The sequence below is a fragment of the Lontra canadensis genome, unplaced genomic scaffold (assembly GCF_010015895.1).
Source record: "Lontra canadensis isolate GAN:19392208 unplaced genomic scaffold, GSC_riverotter_1.0 scaffold12, whole genome shotgun sequence".
In the NCBI taxonomy this organism is placed as follows: domain Eukaryota; kingdom Metazoa; phylum Chordata; class Mammalia; order Carnivora; family Mustelidae; genus Lontra; species Lontra canadensis.
In genome coordinates this window covers 6,482,044-6,496,784 of record NW_022631006.1, presented here as the reverse complement: position 1 = coordinate 6,496,784, position 14,741 = coordinate 6,482,044, and the positions used below count along the sequence as shown (strand labels likewise).

At 41.8% G+C, this 14,741-nt stretch overlaps 1 protein-coding gene across 1 annotated transcript; it reads left to right on the top strand.

Annotated features, from left to right (window-relative positions):
- The first annotated feature begins 5,723 nt into the window (after positions 1–5,723).
- NGDN (neuroguidin) lies at positions 5,724–13,651 on the top strand. Its single transcript, XM_032856353.1, has 11 exons — positions 5,724–5,766; positions 6,100–6,159; positions 6,798–6,869; positions 10,519–10,656; positions 10,905–10,989; positions 11,073–11,125; positions 11,372–11,495; positions 11,591–11,759; positions 12,738–12,894; positions 13,039–13,096; positions 13,550–13,651. The coding sequence occupies exons 1-11, from the start codon at positions 5,746–5,748 to the stop codon at positions 13,567–13,569; spliced, it is 957 nt and encodes a 318-aa protein (XP_032712244.1). The 5' UTR covers positions 5,724–5,745; the 3' UTR covers positions 13,570–13,651.
- Positions 13,652–14,741: the final 1,090 nt, after the last annotated feature.

Sequence of the window (14,741 nt, the reverse complement as noted above, 5' to 3'; positions counted from 1 at the left end):
CACATAATACATCTTAATACATCTTTAATACATACAATTTTTGTTCATCAACTACACCTCAGAAAGCTAGGGGAAAAAAAGATGTTATGGGGCGCCTGGGTGGCTCAGTGGTTAAGCATCTGCCTTTGGCTCAGGTCATGATCCCAGGTTCCTGGGATTTAGCCCCGCATCAGGCTCCCTGCTCAGCTGGCAGCCTGCTTCTCCCTCTCCCAGTCCCCTTGCTTGTGTTCCCTCTCTCTGTGTGTCTCTCTCTGTCAAGTAAATAAAATCTTAAAAAAGAAAAAAAAAAAAAAGGAAGTTATAGGCACAACTTCCAACAAACAGCGAATGCTTGATGAGTGGTATCTTTCTTTCCACTAGGCTGCGTGGCTTTCCAAACCTGTTCTACTACCCTCTTGTTTGAACATCTTCCTGACTCTGTTTCAAGGATGAACTCCTTTTATAGGCTTCTGGGCCAGTCTGGACTTCCTTCCAGCAACCACAATAACAACATTCTCCAGGATCTACCCCATCTCAGTGGGCCCCATCTAGTAATTCTCAGCTCCTTGCAGTCTCTCTGTTTGGCTGGGCCACTTTTCATCCCTGCATAATTGCAACAGCACCTTGACCAGTCTTCTAGCTGCTCATTTCACCAAATGGCTGGCTGGCAGACTAGATTTTCTAAAGAAGTGTGCACTTCTTACATATTTGTCATTTGTAGAAATTCCAGGGCTCCATGTTGTCTCTGAGACAAAGCCTAGACTCCTCTTATAAAGACAGTTTATAAACTGGTCACAGATTGTGCCGTCTCATCCCTTCACAGCCTTCCACCTCCAGGTTGGACCGGCCTACCAACAGCTCCCTCACCCCAGGCTGGGCTTTCCTACTTGGAAAGGCAGGGGGTGGGGACTCTTCCTGTCTGCCCTTCTAGGCACAGCTCAGGTCCTCCCCACTCCTACCAGTCATCACATGGTGCAGACCGCAGCATGAACTACCAGGACAGAAAAAGACCCGTGAGGGGTGAAGACTTGTATCTTCTGTCCTGCTGCAAGATTCAGTCCTGTGCATCACAGTTAACATGTCAACCGGTCCCTCCAGGCCCCCTCCCCCCACCCCACCCTGCCCATGATGCTGTGCAGTGAGATGCAGCTGCTCACCCCCATGACCCATTCTGTGCCCATACTTAGCTATGTTTGCGACTCTGTCTTTAATGGTTTGTTGGTTGCCATTACAACTTTGTTGAGTAGAGGGTTTTGTTTTGTTTTGTTTTTCAGCTCTTGCAGTTAAGTGTTCCTCTATTTCCCAGTTTGTCTCTACATAGTTGCAGAAGAGATACAACATCTGTTATGCTTTCGTGAAGCAAATTAAATGAGCTTTCTGCATTTACAAAAAAAGTCTCTTCTGTAAAATACCTTCCAATTGAACAGGGGCTGTTTCTAAAACACGAAAACAAGCAAAACTTTGTTGAAACTCTACAAGCACAAAAATGACACCCAAAGTGTCCTACCTAATCACATCAACTATTCTTTTTTTTTTTTCTAAGATTTTATTTATTTGGGGCACCTGGGTGGCTCAGTGGGTTAAAGCCTCTGCCTTTGGGGTGCCTGGGTGGCTCAGTGGGTTAGGCCGCTGCCTTCGGCTCGGGTCGTGATCTCGGGTTCCTGGGATCGAGCCCCGCATCGGGCTCTCTGCTCAGCAGGGAGCCTGCTTCCCTCTCTCTCTCTCTCTGCCTGCCTCTCCGTCTACTTGTGATCTCTCTCTGTCAAATAAATAAATAAAATCTTTAAAAAAAAAAAAAAAAGCCTCTGCCTTTGGCTCAGGTCATGATACCAGGGTCCTGGAATCGAGCCCCGCATCTGGCTCTCTGCTAGGCAGGGAGCCTGCTTCCTCCTCTCTCTCTCTGCCTGCTTCTCGGCCTACTTGTGATCTGTCTGTCAAATAAATAAATAAAATCTTTAAAAAAAAAGATTTTATTTATTTGACACACTGATATTATTTATTTAACCCACTGAGCAACCCAGGCACCCACATCAACTATTCTTATATCTCTACTTCTTTCCAAGTAGAGAATGTGTGTGTGTGTGTGTGTGTGTGTGTGTGTGTGTGTATGAGAGTCTTCTTTATGGCTGCGATGTGTATATACAATATGTACACAAACTTCTATTCTATCAGTGAGCATTCCATATTTCTACAATCTTAGATTTTATCATTTTTATGACTACAGATATTCCACTATATCTGTAAAATGGAGACAATAATATTATCGCCAATCTTACAGGTTTGCTTTGTGGATTAAATATATTCAGTGATAATTCAAAATGGCTATGCTGCAGAATCATGTGGAAGACTTGTTGAAAAGCAGTTTCTCAGGGGGTGGCCTCAGATATTCCAATTCCATAGATTAGTTACGGTGCCCAAATTTGCAAACCTAATGTTACTGGTTTAAGGATAACACTTTGAAAGCCACTGAATTAACACATGTAAATGTTCAGAATTGTGCTTGGCATATAGAGGAAGCTATATCAATACATGAAGCTATGGGGCTAGTTTTTGCTATTTTGAGTTAGAATATGAAAATTTACTTGTTGGATGTTTTGCTTAAATTTCTTATAACATCTTTATTGAGATATAATTCATATATTACAAAATTCACCCTTTTACAGTGTACAATTCAGTAGTTTTTAGTGTATTTGAAGTTGTATAACCATGACCTTTAAGTTTAGAACATTTCATCACCCCAAAAAGAAACCCCATACCTATTGATAGTCACTCTCCAACCCCCTCTTTAGTTTTTCAAACTTAGAATATCTGTAAACAAATATATATGTATATATACACACATGTAAACATATATACACATATAAATATTTATACCTTTCTCTTTTTGAATGATTTTGTCAGAACAGATGCCAAGAGATAGATTCCTGAGTCAATAATTATGATCCATTTATGTATAGTGTGACGGTTAATTTTACATGGAAACCTGAGTCACTAGGTACACAGATATTTGGTTAAATAGTATTTCTGGGTATGTCTGTGCAGGTGTTTCCAGGTAAGATTAACATTTGAATCAGTAGACTGAGTAAAGGAGGTTGCCCTTCCCAGTGTGGATGGATGGGTCTCATCCAATCTGTTGAGTCCCAGAACAGGGCAAAAAAGTGGAGGAAGGGATTGTGGTCTTCTGCCCTCGGACTAGAACTTACACCATCGGTGCTCCTTGGTTTTCAGATCTTTGTGCTAGGGCTGCTACTGTACCCCAAGCATTCCTGAGTTTCCAGCTTACAAACAGCAGACTGCAGGACTTCTTAGGCTCCATAACCGTGTGAGCCAATGCCTTCTAATATCTCCAATTGGTTTAGTTTCTGAAGATCCCCGACTAATACATACAGCTATTCTTTGAACACATTAGTTCATAAATAGTCTCTTTCCTCCCCGCTATTGCTTTTTATTTTTAGCATGTTGCTCATTTCTTATACTGTTCCAGTTTTCTTAAGTTTGTGTCAACAGACTGCGAGGTTTTGGGGGTCAGAGGCTGATTTTCATCTCTCTGTCCCCAGAGCTGCTGAAATGGAACAGAATATCGAAGAACTGTGGGACAATTTCAGAAGTTGTAACACATGCATAATGGGAAAGTCAGAAGTAGAACAGAGAGATAAAGGAAAATAAATACTTGACATAATAATGGCTGAGCATTTCCCAAAATTAATGACAGAAACCAAACAAAACGTGAAACCTAGTAAGATCAGAAAAACACTTAGCAGAATAAATCTCTCTCTCTCTCTCTCTCACACACACACATACAACCCAAAACCAAAAAGCAAAACAAAAAAAAACCCCTATACTGAGGAATATCATATTCAAACTGCAAAAACCAAAGACAGAAAAATCCTGAAAGAAGTCAGAGGGGGAAAAAAAAAGAGAGAAAGAGAAAAAAATCTTTTATCTAGAGGAATGAGGAATGGATAGGAATTACAGTGCATCAATTGTTATTAATGACTGACAGTTTATGGACTTGCTGAAAGAAATAGAAAACAATAAATTTAATGATCTTGTTTTCTGGCCAATACTTGTTGGTTGAGTCCTGGAAGAGTTTTACAAAGATTTACTGTACTGTTAACTCCAAGATTTTCTTATAACAAAAAGAATGACTGGCAAGTACTTAATTATCAAAACCAAAACAAAGCAGCATAATTTGTTTCCTCACTGACATCATAATGCATATGAACAGATTAATTTCAAATTTCAAGGAAAAGAAAATCTTATTTGTGACCTAACAGGACAAGTATGAGGATTTATGTTGAAATGGCAACTTTTCAGGATGCCTGGGTGGCTCAGATGGTTAAGTGTTTGCCTTCAGGTCAGGTCATGATCCCAGTGTTCTGGGATCAAGTCCCACATCCTTCCGGCTCAGCGGGGAGTCTGCTTATCCCTCTGCCTGCTGCTCTCCTTGCTTGTGCTCTTGCTTGCTGTCTCTGACAAATATATATATACACATATATATATATGAAAAGGCAACTTTTCATAATACAAATCCTGACAAGCTGTAGAAAATTTATTAATAGAATGAATAGGTTATCAAGGCACTCTGAGCTTCCACATGGGCCTGAAGCAGCAAACCAATGTTAAGAGGCATAGGGACTGGATACAACCCCTACCTATTCTTCCCGAGTCCCGCAAAAAATTTAGAAACCAGTATCTCCCACCCTGGCTGAGATATGGGGTTTATTCCTTCCTTAATTCCAGAAGACAGTTCCAAGACAGGAGATCTCATTTCTAGTCAGAGGTCAGCTCGCCCTTGCAGGACAAATTCAAGACCATTATCAGCCTCTGCAGAGCTTACTTCCTAAGGCAGGGAATGGAAGCAATTAATCCAGACTCAATTCACTTTACCAGCCTGTGAGAAGCAGGAGTGAATTGACATATTTTGAAATATGAAGAAAAGAATGAAACAAGCTGGATTTGGACCAAGTTCTGCTGCGGACCTGTGTGATAGGGACATGTCACATAAATCTTAACTGGCTTCCTCCTTTGTAAAACTCACTTTCACGTCCCCAAACGGGTAGGGATGAGGAGTGTTGGGAGTGGCACAGGGTTTCCTCCGCACACCACGAGGAGGTGAGAGCGGATGTCTTGGGCGTCCGTTTGTAATCTACCTCGAGGCTTCTCTGGCCAAAGCTCAGAGACCGAATGACCTCTCCAGGGTCACACAAGCCTACTGACACAAAGTCGATCCAAGGGCCTCGCGGTCTGTGAGGGATCTCGCGCGACCTGCATTGGAGCAGCGGCACGCTATCCGTAACCCAGCCACCCCAGAGAGCAGCCGAGGACTGCCACCTAGCGATCAGTTGTGGCCACGCAAGGTCAGAGTAATGAAAAAGACTGGGTACGGCGGTATCCGGGAAGCCAATACGTTCTCAGTCGGCTCTGCAAACGTCTTTTTGCCATTGGGCCTTTCTAATTGTCGATCAGTCACTTGGCTAGTTTTATATTGGTTTAGCTCCAAACATTCTACACAATCTGCTAATCACGTGTCCGTTTCCACGAGCGTTTTTACGTCATTAGATCGCTCCCTAAATCTGACGAAGATTGTCAGTTCTTCCATTCTATTGGCTGGATGTGGCTCCAATCCCGCACATCCTGTTCGGGGCGGAAGTGAGAGATCACTATTCCTATTGGCTTAGATTTCCAAGTGGCTGTTGTCTATCAAGTCTATCGCCCAATGTTAGCTCAGAAAGTACCGCCCCGGAAGAGGCAGGCTTTGTGAAGATGGCGGCGCCGGGTAGTCCCGTGAGTTTGCTTCCTCGCGTTGCTATTGTGGGATTTTCCTATACCCTCAGCGGCCCTGGGCAAATTATCGGCGCGAGGAAAGGGAGTGATGAAAGGAAGCAGCCTCCTTGGCACAGGGGGGCGAGAGGAGGAGTAGGGTGACGGATCTGAAGCTACCACTTCTCTTAGAAATGTGGAGGATTGGCCGGCTTTGAAGCAAGGCTGCATGTGTACTGGAGTGGGAAAGTCGGAAGTCTGGGGTGTCTGAAGGAGAGTGTTTTCCACCCCCCCCAAATCTTCTTATAATCCTGAGGAAAGAAGGGCTTTTCTTTATTTTCTCTCTCCCTCTAACAGGAGGTGCTGGAGTCAGACCTGCTAGGTGCTGTCACACTTTTGAAGAACCTTCAGGAGCAGGTGAGTCATATCACCCCTTTGGGACGGGTTAGTGACGAATTGGCTTTGGTTTTGTGTGCTTCACCTCCAAACTGTGGTCGTTTGAAGGGATGTATTGAATGATACCAAATACCTTGAGAGCCAGGTGACTTAATGAAAACCTTTTCAGGTTAGAACTTAAAGTAATTGATTTCTGCATCCAAAGCAATACAGAAAACTCCAAAAAGAAGTCGTCTGAATGATTTCCTTTTCTATTTATAGCTAAGGAAACCAGGGCTGGGAAAAGAGGTATGATTTGCCCTTAGGGTACCTAGGTGTACTGGTTGAAAGTTCATCCAGTACCGATAAAGGTACAGCACCCTTTCCCCCACCACTGGCCCAGTTCCCATCCCTTCCCCAGTGGTATGGTATGATGGTTTCTGTAGCTTTAAGAAAAGGTTGAAAGTTTTTTGTACTTTTTCATGAAGTATCAAAACCCATCTCTGCTATGCTTTCCCAGAACTGGGAAGAAGGTATTTCTTCCCAGGTAATGTTTCAGGTACATTTCAGGTAATGTTGCTGATGATTTTTAGGTGTCATTGTTTAGTTTTTGCCCTTCATAGGTCACAGAGATGACTTAGGTGATTTCTCCTCAGCTGTTTTATTTAAACTGATTTCAGGCGATGGCTGTAACTGCACAAATACAAGCTCTGACAAAAAAAGTTCAAGCTAGAGCCTATCCTACAGAAAAGGTAAGATATATTTGAAGAGGGGCACCTGGGTGGCCCAGTCGCTAAGCGTCTGCATTTGGCCCAGGTCATGATCCCAACATCCTGGGATCGAGCCCCACATCAGGCTCTCTGCTCAGAGGGAAGCCTGCTTCTCCCCTCCCACTCCCCCTGCTTGTATTCCCTGTCTCTCTGTCTTTCTAAATAAATAAAATCTTTAAAAAAAAAAAAAAGACATATTTGAAGACCTAATATCCTCTGGCTTGTTCTCAACAGTTCTTTTATCATAGGTTTATTGAGTGTCTTGTATGTCCTAAGTGTTAGAGCTTCGAAGATGAGTAAGATCCAGTTTCCCTGCTGAAGTCTAGTGGAGAAGACAGATCAGAGCAATAGGTTTGAGCAAGAGCAGTCACTTCACAGTGCCAGAGAGCAGAGGAAGTGAGGGAAGGCTTCTCAGAAAATATGGATTATGAAGAATAAATAAGAGTCCAGGGAACAGAAAGAAACAGCATGTACAAAGGCACAGAGACCTGAAAGCATGGTCATATCCTGGGGAAGGAGGTCATTTAGTGTGGTTGGCTGTACAGTGTGTTGGGGGATGGGATGGGGAGTAGGAAATAACACTAGAAAAGAGTCACTCTCTGGGGCAAATAATACATTATATGTTAATAAAAATAATTTAAAAAGAAAAGAAAAGTAGTCGCTCTTTGAAGAACCTTGTAGGCCATCTGAGGATTTACGACTGTTATTTCCTCTAATCTAAGATGCCGTTAACTGGGAACATACCACTTATTTTGTATACTTAAAATGCTGTCTGTTAATCTATAATTTAACATTAAGATATCATTGATTAAAAGATACATCCTGACTTCAGAGATGTTAAAATACGGAAATGGTATGCATCTTAAAATTGAAATATGGTAGGGCGCTTATGTGCCTCAGTTGGTTAAGTGTCTGCCTTTGGCTCAGGTCATGATTCTGGGGACCTGGGATCAAGTCCTGCATTGCTTCGGGCTCCCTGCTCAACAGGGAGTCTGCTTCTCTCCCTTCTACGCATTCTCTCTCAAATAAATAAGATCTTTTTTAAAAAATTGAAATAAGGTAGTTTTCAAATTAAGGTCTTATAGAACCTTCTTAGGGATCATTGGATGTGAAGCAGTATAGAAGGAGGGCTCTGGGTCATTCATACCTGCTTGAACTGGAAACTGTGGTATTACCTGTTTTATATATTGAGTTTTTGTCCTAAGGTGGTATTTGAGCAAAAAATTCCATAGGTCAACAAAAGTATGGAAATCTTTATGGTAGCTTATTAGTAAGAGACATTGAAGGATTTTTTTTTTCCCTTAAGTAGGTGCCACACCCAGTGGAGTTGGAACCCAAAGTGGGGCTTGGACTCATGACCCGGAGATCAAGACCTGAGCTGAGATCAATTAAAGATTTTATTCTTTTTTTTTTTTCCCAAGATTATTTATTTGAGGAGAGTACACAAGTGGAGGGGAGAGAGAGAAGCAGACTCCCCACTAAGTGGGGAGCTTCATTCGGGCCTGGATCTCAGGATTCTGGGATCATGACCTGAGCCAAAGGCAGACGCTTAACCAGCTGAGCCACCCAGGTGTCCCTAAAGATTTTATTCTTAAGTAATCTCTGCATCCAACATGGGGCTTGAACTCACAACCCTGAGATCAAGAGTTGCATGCTCCGTTGCCTGAGCCAGCCATGCACCCCTACAGCTAATAGAATTTTTAATATATTCTCTTTTTGCCTTTTCTTTCTCATCATGCGGTTTTGTTTTTAGCTATTTTTATTTTTTCATCTTTGTGGGGTTTTTTTGTTGTTGTTTTTTCTATATGCTTGTCACTCAGTTTGAACTTAATAGTGTCCAAGCTCATCAGAAGAACCTGCTTCTCAAATTCTTGGCTAGTTCTGCGCTGCCAGTGTATTTATTAGATCACTCACTATAGCGGCACCTGGCTGGCTCAGTCAGAACATCACATGACACGTTACCAAAAAAAAAACCCCAGGGGAAAAAAAAAACCAAAAAACTTATATTAGATCACTATATATTTATTCATTGAACAGATACTTAGTAACTTATCCCTCAGGACCAAAACCTTACTAGGCGCTTTACAGGTTACAGAGTGCTTTCCTCTTTTATTTTATTTAAGCCTCGTAATTACTTTTTTGGGAAGGAAATACTGTATGTGTTATAAATGAGGAGACTGGGGTCATAGGGTTAAGTGACGTACCCATTATTTGACTACCAAATGCCTGATTCAGAACTTAAGCTCATTTTGTCTGTCTTTAAAATCTTTGCTCCTCCTCCTGTTATCGCACTAGTGCTGATCTCAAGAGCTTTGCATGTTGGTTTAAAGATACCTAGAGCTTAGGTGTTAGGCTGAGTTTGAATCCCAGCTCTACTCCTAATACTCTGTAGTCGTAGGTAGAATATGTAGTCTCTCTGAAATAGGTCTTCCCAGGGCTGTGGACTTTTACAGTTCCATTTTATGTCATCACAATTTTTTTTTTTTAACTTAAGTCTGCTCATGTATTACTTTCTCGTGTGTAAAAGAATAAACTCCTATAATGTTTGCTTGATTTTCTGACTGTAAATATAACGTGTGTTTTAATTTTAGAAAGTTTGGAAGATGCATAAAACCACGAAAGAAAAATTTAAAAACAGTGTAATCATAATCTGAGATAAATTCTGGGGTACATGTTTGGAAATTTCTTTTATTGTAAAAGTGGTAAATGCTTGATGGGAAAATGCTTTCACAGTGTGCACACTCCATTTCTTCCTTTTCCTCATCTAGATCCCCAGGGGTAGCAGTTGTTAATAGCATGTTATTTTCCACAGATTTCTCTCTGTATATAAAATGTGTGGAGGCACCTGGGTGGCTCAGTCAGTTCAGTATCTGACTTCAGCTCAGGTCATGATCCCAGGGTCCTGGAATCGAGCCCTGTGTCTGACTCCAGTCTCCCTCTCCCCTTCCTCGCGTGCATGTGTTTTCTCTCTGTGTCTCTCTCTCTCTCTAATAAATGAGTAAAGTTAAAAAAAAAAAAAGATAAAATGTGTACATCATACTTACCCTGCCTTAATTGGAAGCATATTATAGTGCAGAAAGTGTGCTGACGTGGAATTAAGTCTAATTAAGTCGATATATGTAGATTATTGTTTTTAAATGTATTGCATAATTCCATTGTATGGGGTTAAAATGAATAATTCTTTTCATTAAATTAACTTAAGATTCAGCACTGTATGGAGACAGTTTGATTATTAAAATTTGGAGGGCTCCTGAAGGGTAGAGGCCAAGGATGCTGCTCAACATCCTGCAGGGCCCAGACAGCCTTCCCAACAGAAAATTGCCCCTTCCCAAATGTCAGTGGCTCTGAGGTTGAGAAAACATGTCATTGTTATTTTGGGGGCTGCTTTATTGATTTTCCTGTTCTTACTGTCTTCCAGTAATTCTTACAGGTTTGCCTCTGTCATGTTAGCATAGTTGTCGCTGGGGCCATTTAAGGTAGAGTCACCTCCTTAAGACTCTTCCAGATGCCTTACAGGAACTGATTGGGAAAAACATAAACTTGAAAAAAATTATCCTGTTTAACCTACGCCTTCCTTCTGATTTTCTAGCTAAAAATGAATTTGCATCTCTTACTCTGTTTTTCACCTCAGGGTCTCAGCCTCTTGGAAGTAAAAGACCAGCTACTGCTCATGTACCTTATGGATTTGACCCATCTCATCCTGGACAAAGCCTCAGGAGGGTCTCTTCAGGGACATCCTGCAGTTTTGAGACTGGTGGAGATTCGCACGGTATGAAGCACTTGGCATCTTAGTGTTCTAGGTTTCCACAGCCTAAACTCTAGGACTGTCACACAATAGCTCTCGTTTAAGTGGGTGTTTTCATGATTAAGTGAGGAACCAAATGAAAAAACTGTTTTCTCGTTCATTTGTTCTAGTTTCTCAATATTTTAGGTTCTTTATCTGGCAACTTAATATAGAGACTCTGATGTATGTTTAATTTTGGGAAGGGAATGTAATCCTACTTAACCACATTATAGGTTTTGGAAAAGCTTCGTCCCTTGGACCAAAAACTGAAGTATCAAGTTGACAAACTAGTCAAGACTGCGGTGACAGGCAGCCTCAGTAAGTGGCAGAAGCTATAAGGTTATGTGGGGACTGTCATAAATTTTTAAATCTTATAAAATATTTTGGGTTTTTTATTTCAGGTGAGAACGACCCACTCCGTTTTAAGCCTCATCCCAGCAGTATGATGAGCAAGGTAGGGAATTGCATTATCCTAGTTTTCCTGAGGACTCTAAGCCTGAATGAGCCTCGTGGGTGATCCCAGATCTCCTGGGATTCTCTTACTACTGTTGACTCCCATCTTGTGCCTTAGAATAGAGAGTTTGATGTTTTCCTTTCTTACTTTTGTTTATATTCCCACCTCCCCAGGCTACTCTAGCTACTCTAGTTTTTCTTACTGTCTAACATTTCCTAAGTTTATGGGCATTATGTTCTTTTGTAGTTGAGCTCTGAGGATGAGGAAGAAGATGAAGCCGAAGAAGGCCAATCTCCAGCTTCAGGGAAGAAATCTGCAAAAGGAACGGTTAAGAAATATGTTCCACCACGCTTGGTTCCAGTACATTATGGTATGAACTGTGGCTGCTGCCTCCTCAGCATAAATTGCGTTTCTCTTTTCCTTTTCTCTGTTCTGGGATAACCCTTGCTGTTTTTTATCACATAGATGAAACAGAAGCTGAGAGGGAGAAGAAGCGCCTAGAACGGGCCAAAAAACGGGCATTGAGCAGCTCTGTCATTCGTGAACTGAAGGAGCAGTACTCAGATGCTCCAGAGGAAATCCGTGATGCTCGGCATCCTCATGTTACTCGCCAAAGTCAAGAGGATCAACACAGGTCTGAGTCCTTGCAGTTGGAAATTGTTTTCTACACCATAGAAAGCTGTCCTTATGTTTTGGATGAATGTGATTAAGTCTGGTACCAAGGGAACTCACATTGTAGAGAAAGTGGAGTGAAAGGCTGATGGTTTCGTTTTGTTTCATTTCTTTTCTTTTCCTTTTTAGAAGATTTTATTTATTTCACAGAGAGACCATGAGAGAGGGAACACAAACAGGGGGAGTGGGAGAGGGAGAAGCAGGCTTCCTGCTGAGCAGGGAGCCTGATGCGGGCCTTGATCCCAGGTTCCCAGGATCATGACCTGAGCCAAAGGCTGATGCTTAACAACTGAGCCACACAGGCACCGCCCCAGGCTGATGGTTTCTAAGAATGAGGGGTGTTAAGTACAGAATAGAGGAAGAATGTTTTCTTTTTCCCAACTGTTTAGGCTGTTTAGGCTGAACAAATGCTATAGGAAGAGGAATATGTGCAGTTCTAGAAATTCTAGAAATTCTGTATTTTGCTATCACAGTTCTCACTTTTGTTCAGAAGGCAATGAAGTCAGATTTCTAAAATGGCATTGGGAGTGATAGGTAAGTTCAGGGAAGAAAAGCAAAAAAGCAATTGTAATACGAATACAGACTCACCAATTTTGCCTTGGTGGCAATCTCTGTTGATGGATTTGAGTGAAGGGGCCCATGTAGGGAATCCTGTTTGTGAAGGTGAAGTAGAAGAGGTTTCTAGTATAATAGCTTAAGTATTCTTGTGGATGGACTGTGAGTTCATTTCTAGGGAAGAGGGAATTTCTGGCATAAAGAACATTTTGTTGAAGAAGCGCGATATTAGACATCTGATTTGCTCTTAAATACTCCATTGACTTGCTGTGAAATTTCTTGAGAACTATATGAGCAGGGGGTGAGTAAATACCTGGGCCCAGGTTCTTGGCTGCAGCTTTCTGTGTGTATGGACTAAACATGTTGTAAACTGTTTCTGCGGCAGGATTAACTATGAGGAGAGCATGATGGTGCGTTTAAGTGTCAGTAAACGTGAGAAAGGACGGCGAAAACGGGCAAATGTCATGAGCTCACAACTCCATTCCCTCACACACTTCAGTGACATCAGTGCTTTGACAGGAGGAGCCCCTCATCTTGATGAGGTGAGGTTGTGGGTACAGTGGTGGGAGATAGCCTTCTGGATTCCAGCCAGGTGTATGTGGGGCTCATTACCATGCGGAATGCAAGAAGGGATGCTAACCCTTGGACGTACACCACCATTCCTTCACTTCTCCATCTGTCCCCAGGATCAGAATCCTGTTAAGAAGCGGAAGAAGATACCAAAGAAAGGTCGGAAGAAAAAAGGTCAGTCAGTGGCTGGGACTTGGATGGTGAAGTGCAGGGTGGGCCATACAAATTGGGATGTCAGCTCTTCGGATTTGCCCTCCTAGGTCTCACCAGCCCCCCCTAGTATCTCTTCCTGACTGGGCATTCATCTCTTTAGAGGTGTGCTTCGTTATTCTTTGTCAAGCTGAAAATCAGCATCATTCACAAACAAGATTTCTGGATTCTGTCTCTAAGATCCCACAGTTTGTATGCAGGCTTCCTTCAGTAGAACTGTGGTAGTACCACTTGAAGGAACTGTTATCATGGTTCAGTTTCATTCCTACTTCTAGTCTTTTGTCCTGGGAAGATGCAGAGAGTACTGCCCAGGGGACCAGCCCTTCCTGAGCCCTTCTCTCTAAGTGTTCTTTTTTTCTTGTCCCCTCAGCTTTTCCAACTGTCCTTTGCCTCATTCTTGGTTTCCCTTCCTTTCAGGTTTTCGGAGGCGGCGGTGATTATGGGTATACATGTTTATATTGTATTTGTTGTCTTCCTGGGATACTTCTAATTTCACTGTATGTAGGGTTTTTTGTTTTTTTTTTTTTTTTCCTTGAAATTCATTGTTTGCTCTGGACATATGGAAAGATCTTTATTAATAAAATTGATTTTACTTACTAATTGAAGTCCCTTTTGCACATGTATTGTATGACTGGACTCACGGGGTGTGGGGTATTTTTGGTGAGAGGGTGATAAAAGGGAAAGAGGAAAGATGAAATTTTGTGGGGGGTGTGAGAAGTTTGGCTCTATACAGTTTCCTTTGATAGTATATTTTCCTCAGACTGTAAATTGGTCATTTAACAGAAAATATTGGGGGATTAGAGTAGTATAATCCACTCTTCCAACCCACATTGCCCCAATTTCATGTATGATTTGTTATAATTTAATTCAAGTCATCTTAAATATGTGGGTTTTGTTTTGTTATTATATCTTGCTGGCCACCAGATGGCATCAGTGGTTCAGGAAACTTGGTGCTTGACTGGCAAAAGCTAGGTAGAACCTTTCTTTGTCCACAAGTTACTCTTCTCTCTACATTTGATTGTTTTTCTTTTCTTTCTAAAATAGTATAAACATAGAGCTGATCTTTGGTCAGTTAAAGAATTAATCTGGAGAGAATAGAGTGAATGAGAAGACTAGAGTGTGAAGAATCAGCATAGTCTTATATTTTGTAGCCTTTGACCCTCCCTCAACTAAGGCCCTAGTTTACCAGTCATTAAAGGCCAGTACTTTTACAAAGAGCTTACAGAGGAGTACCAAAAATAGGCAGACAGAATATTCCTAGTTTGAAGACCAAAAGGATGAGAATCCCACAGAAATAAAGCCTAAGTCAAGGGATTGGTAGGAGTTATGTATCTGAGATCTTGTATTCTGTCCACAGAACGATCTCTGTTGGTGAGAGATCGTTCAGGCCTTGGATAATACAGAAAGTGAAAAGAGGAACAGGAAGAGACGGAAGTTGAAGAATCTGTAGAATAAATTCACTAGAGTATAAGGGCTTGGGATTTCATGAAAAGCTAATTTTGTGTCTGCATTCCTGGGCGGTGGCGTGAAGAAGGTATAATTAGGTTATTAAATCACTAAATCCTTGTTGATTCTGAGTCCTGTGGATTTGGATTTACACTGGTCAGCC

Excerpts from the sequence above, each read along its gene's own strand:
- NGDN (XM_032856353.1), top strand. The coding sequence starts at position 5,746 with ATGGCGGCGCCGGGTAGTCCC. Across the intron at positions 11,760-12,737 it reads AGTCAAGAGGATCAACACAG|GATTAACTATGAGGAGAGCA; the intron begins GTCTGAGTCCTT and ends TTTCTGCGGCAG. Across the intron at positions 12,895-13,038 it reads GAGCCCCTCATCTTGATGAG|GATCAGAATCCTGTTAAGAA; the intron begins GTGAGGTTGTGG and ends ATCTGTCCCCAG.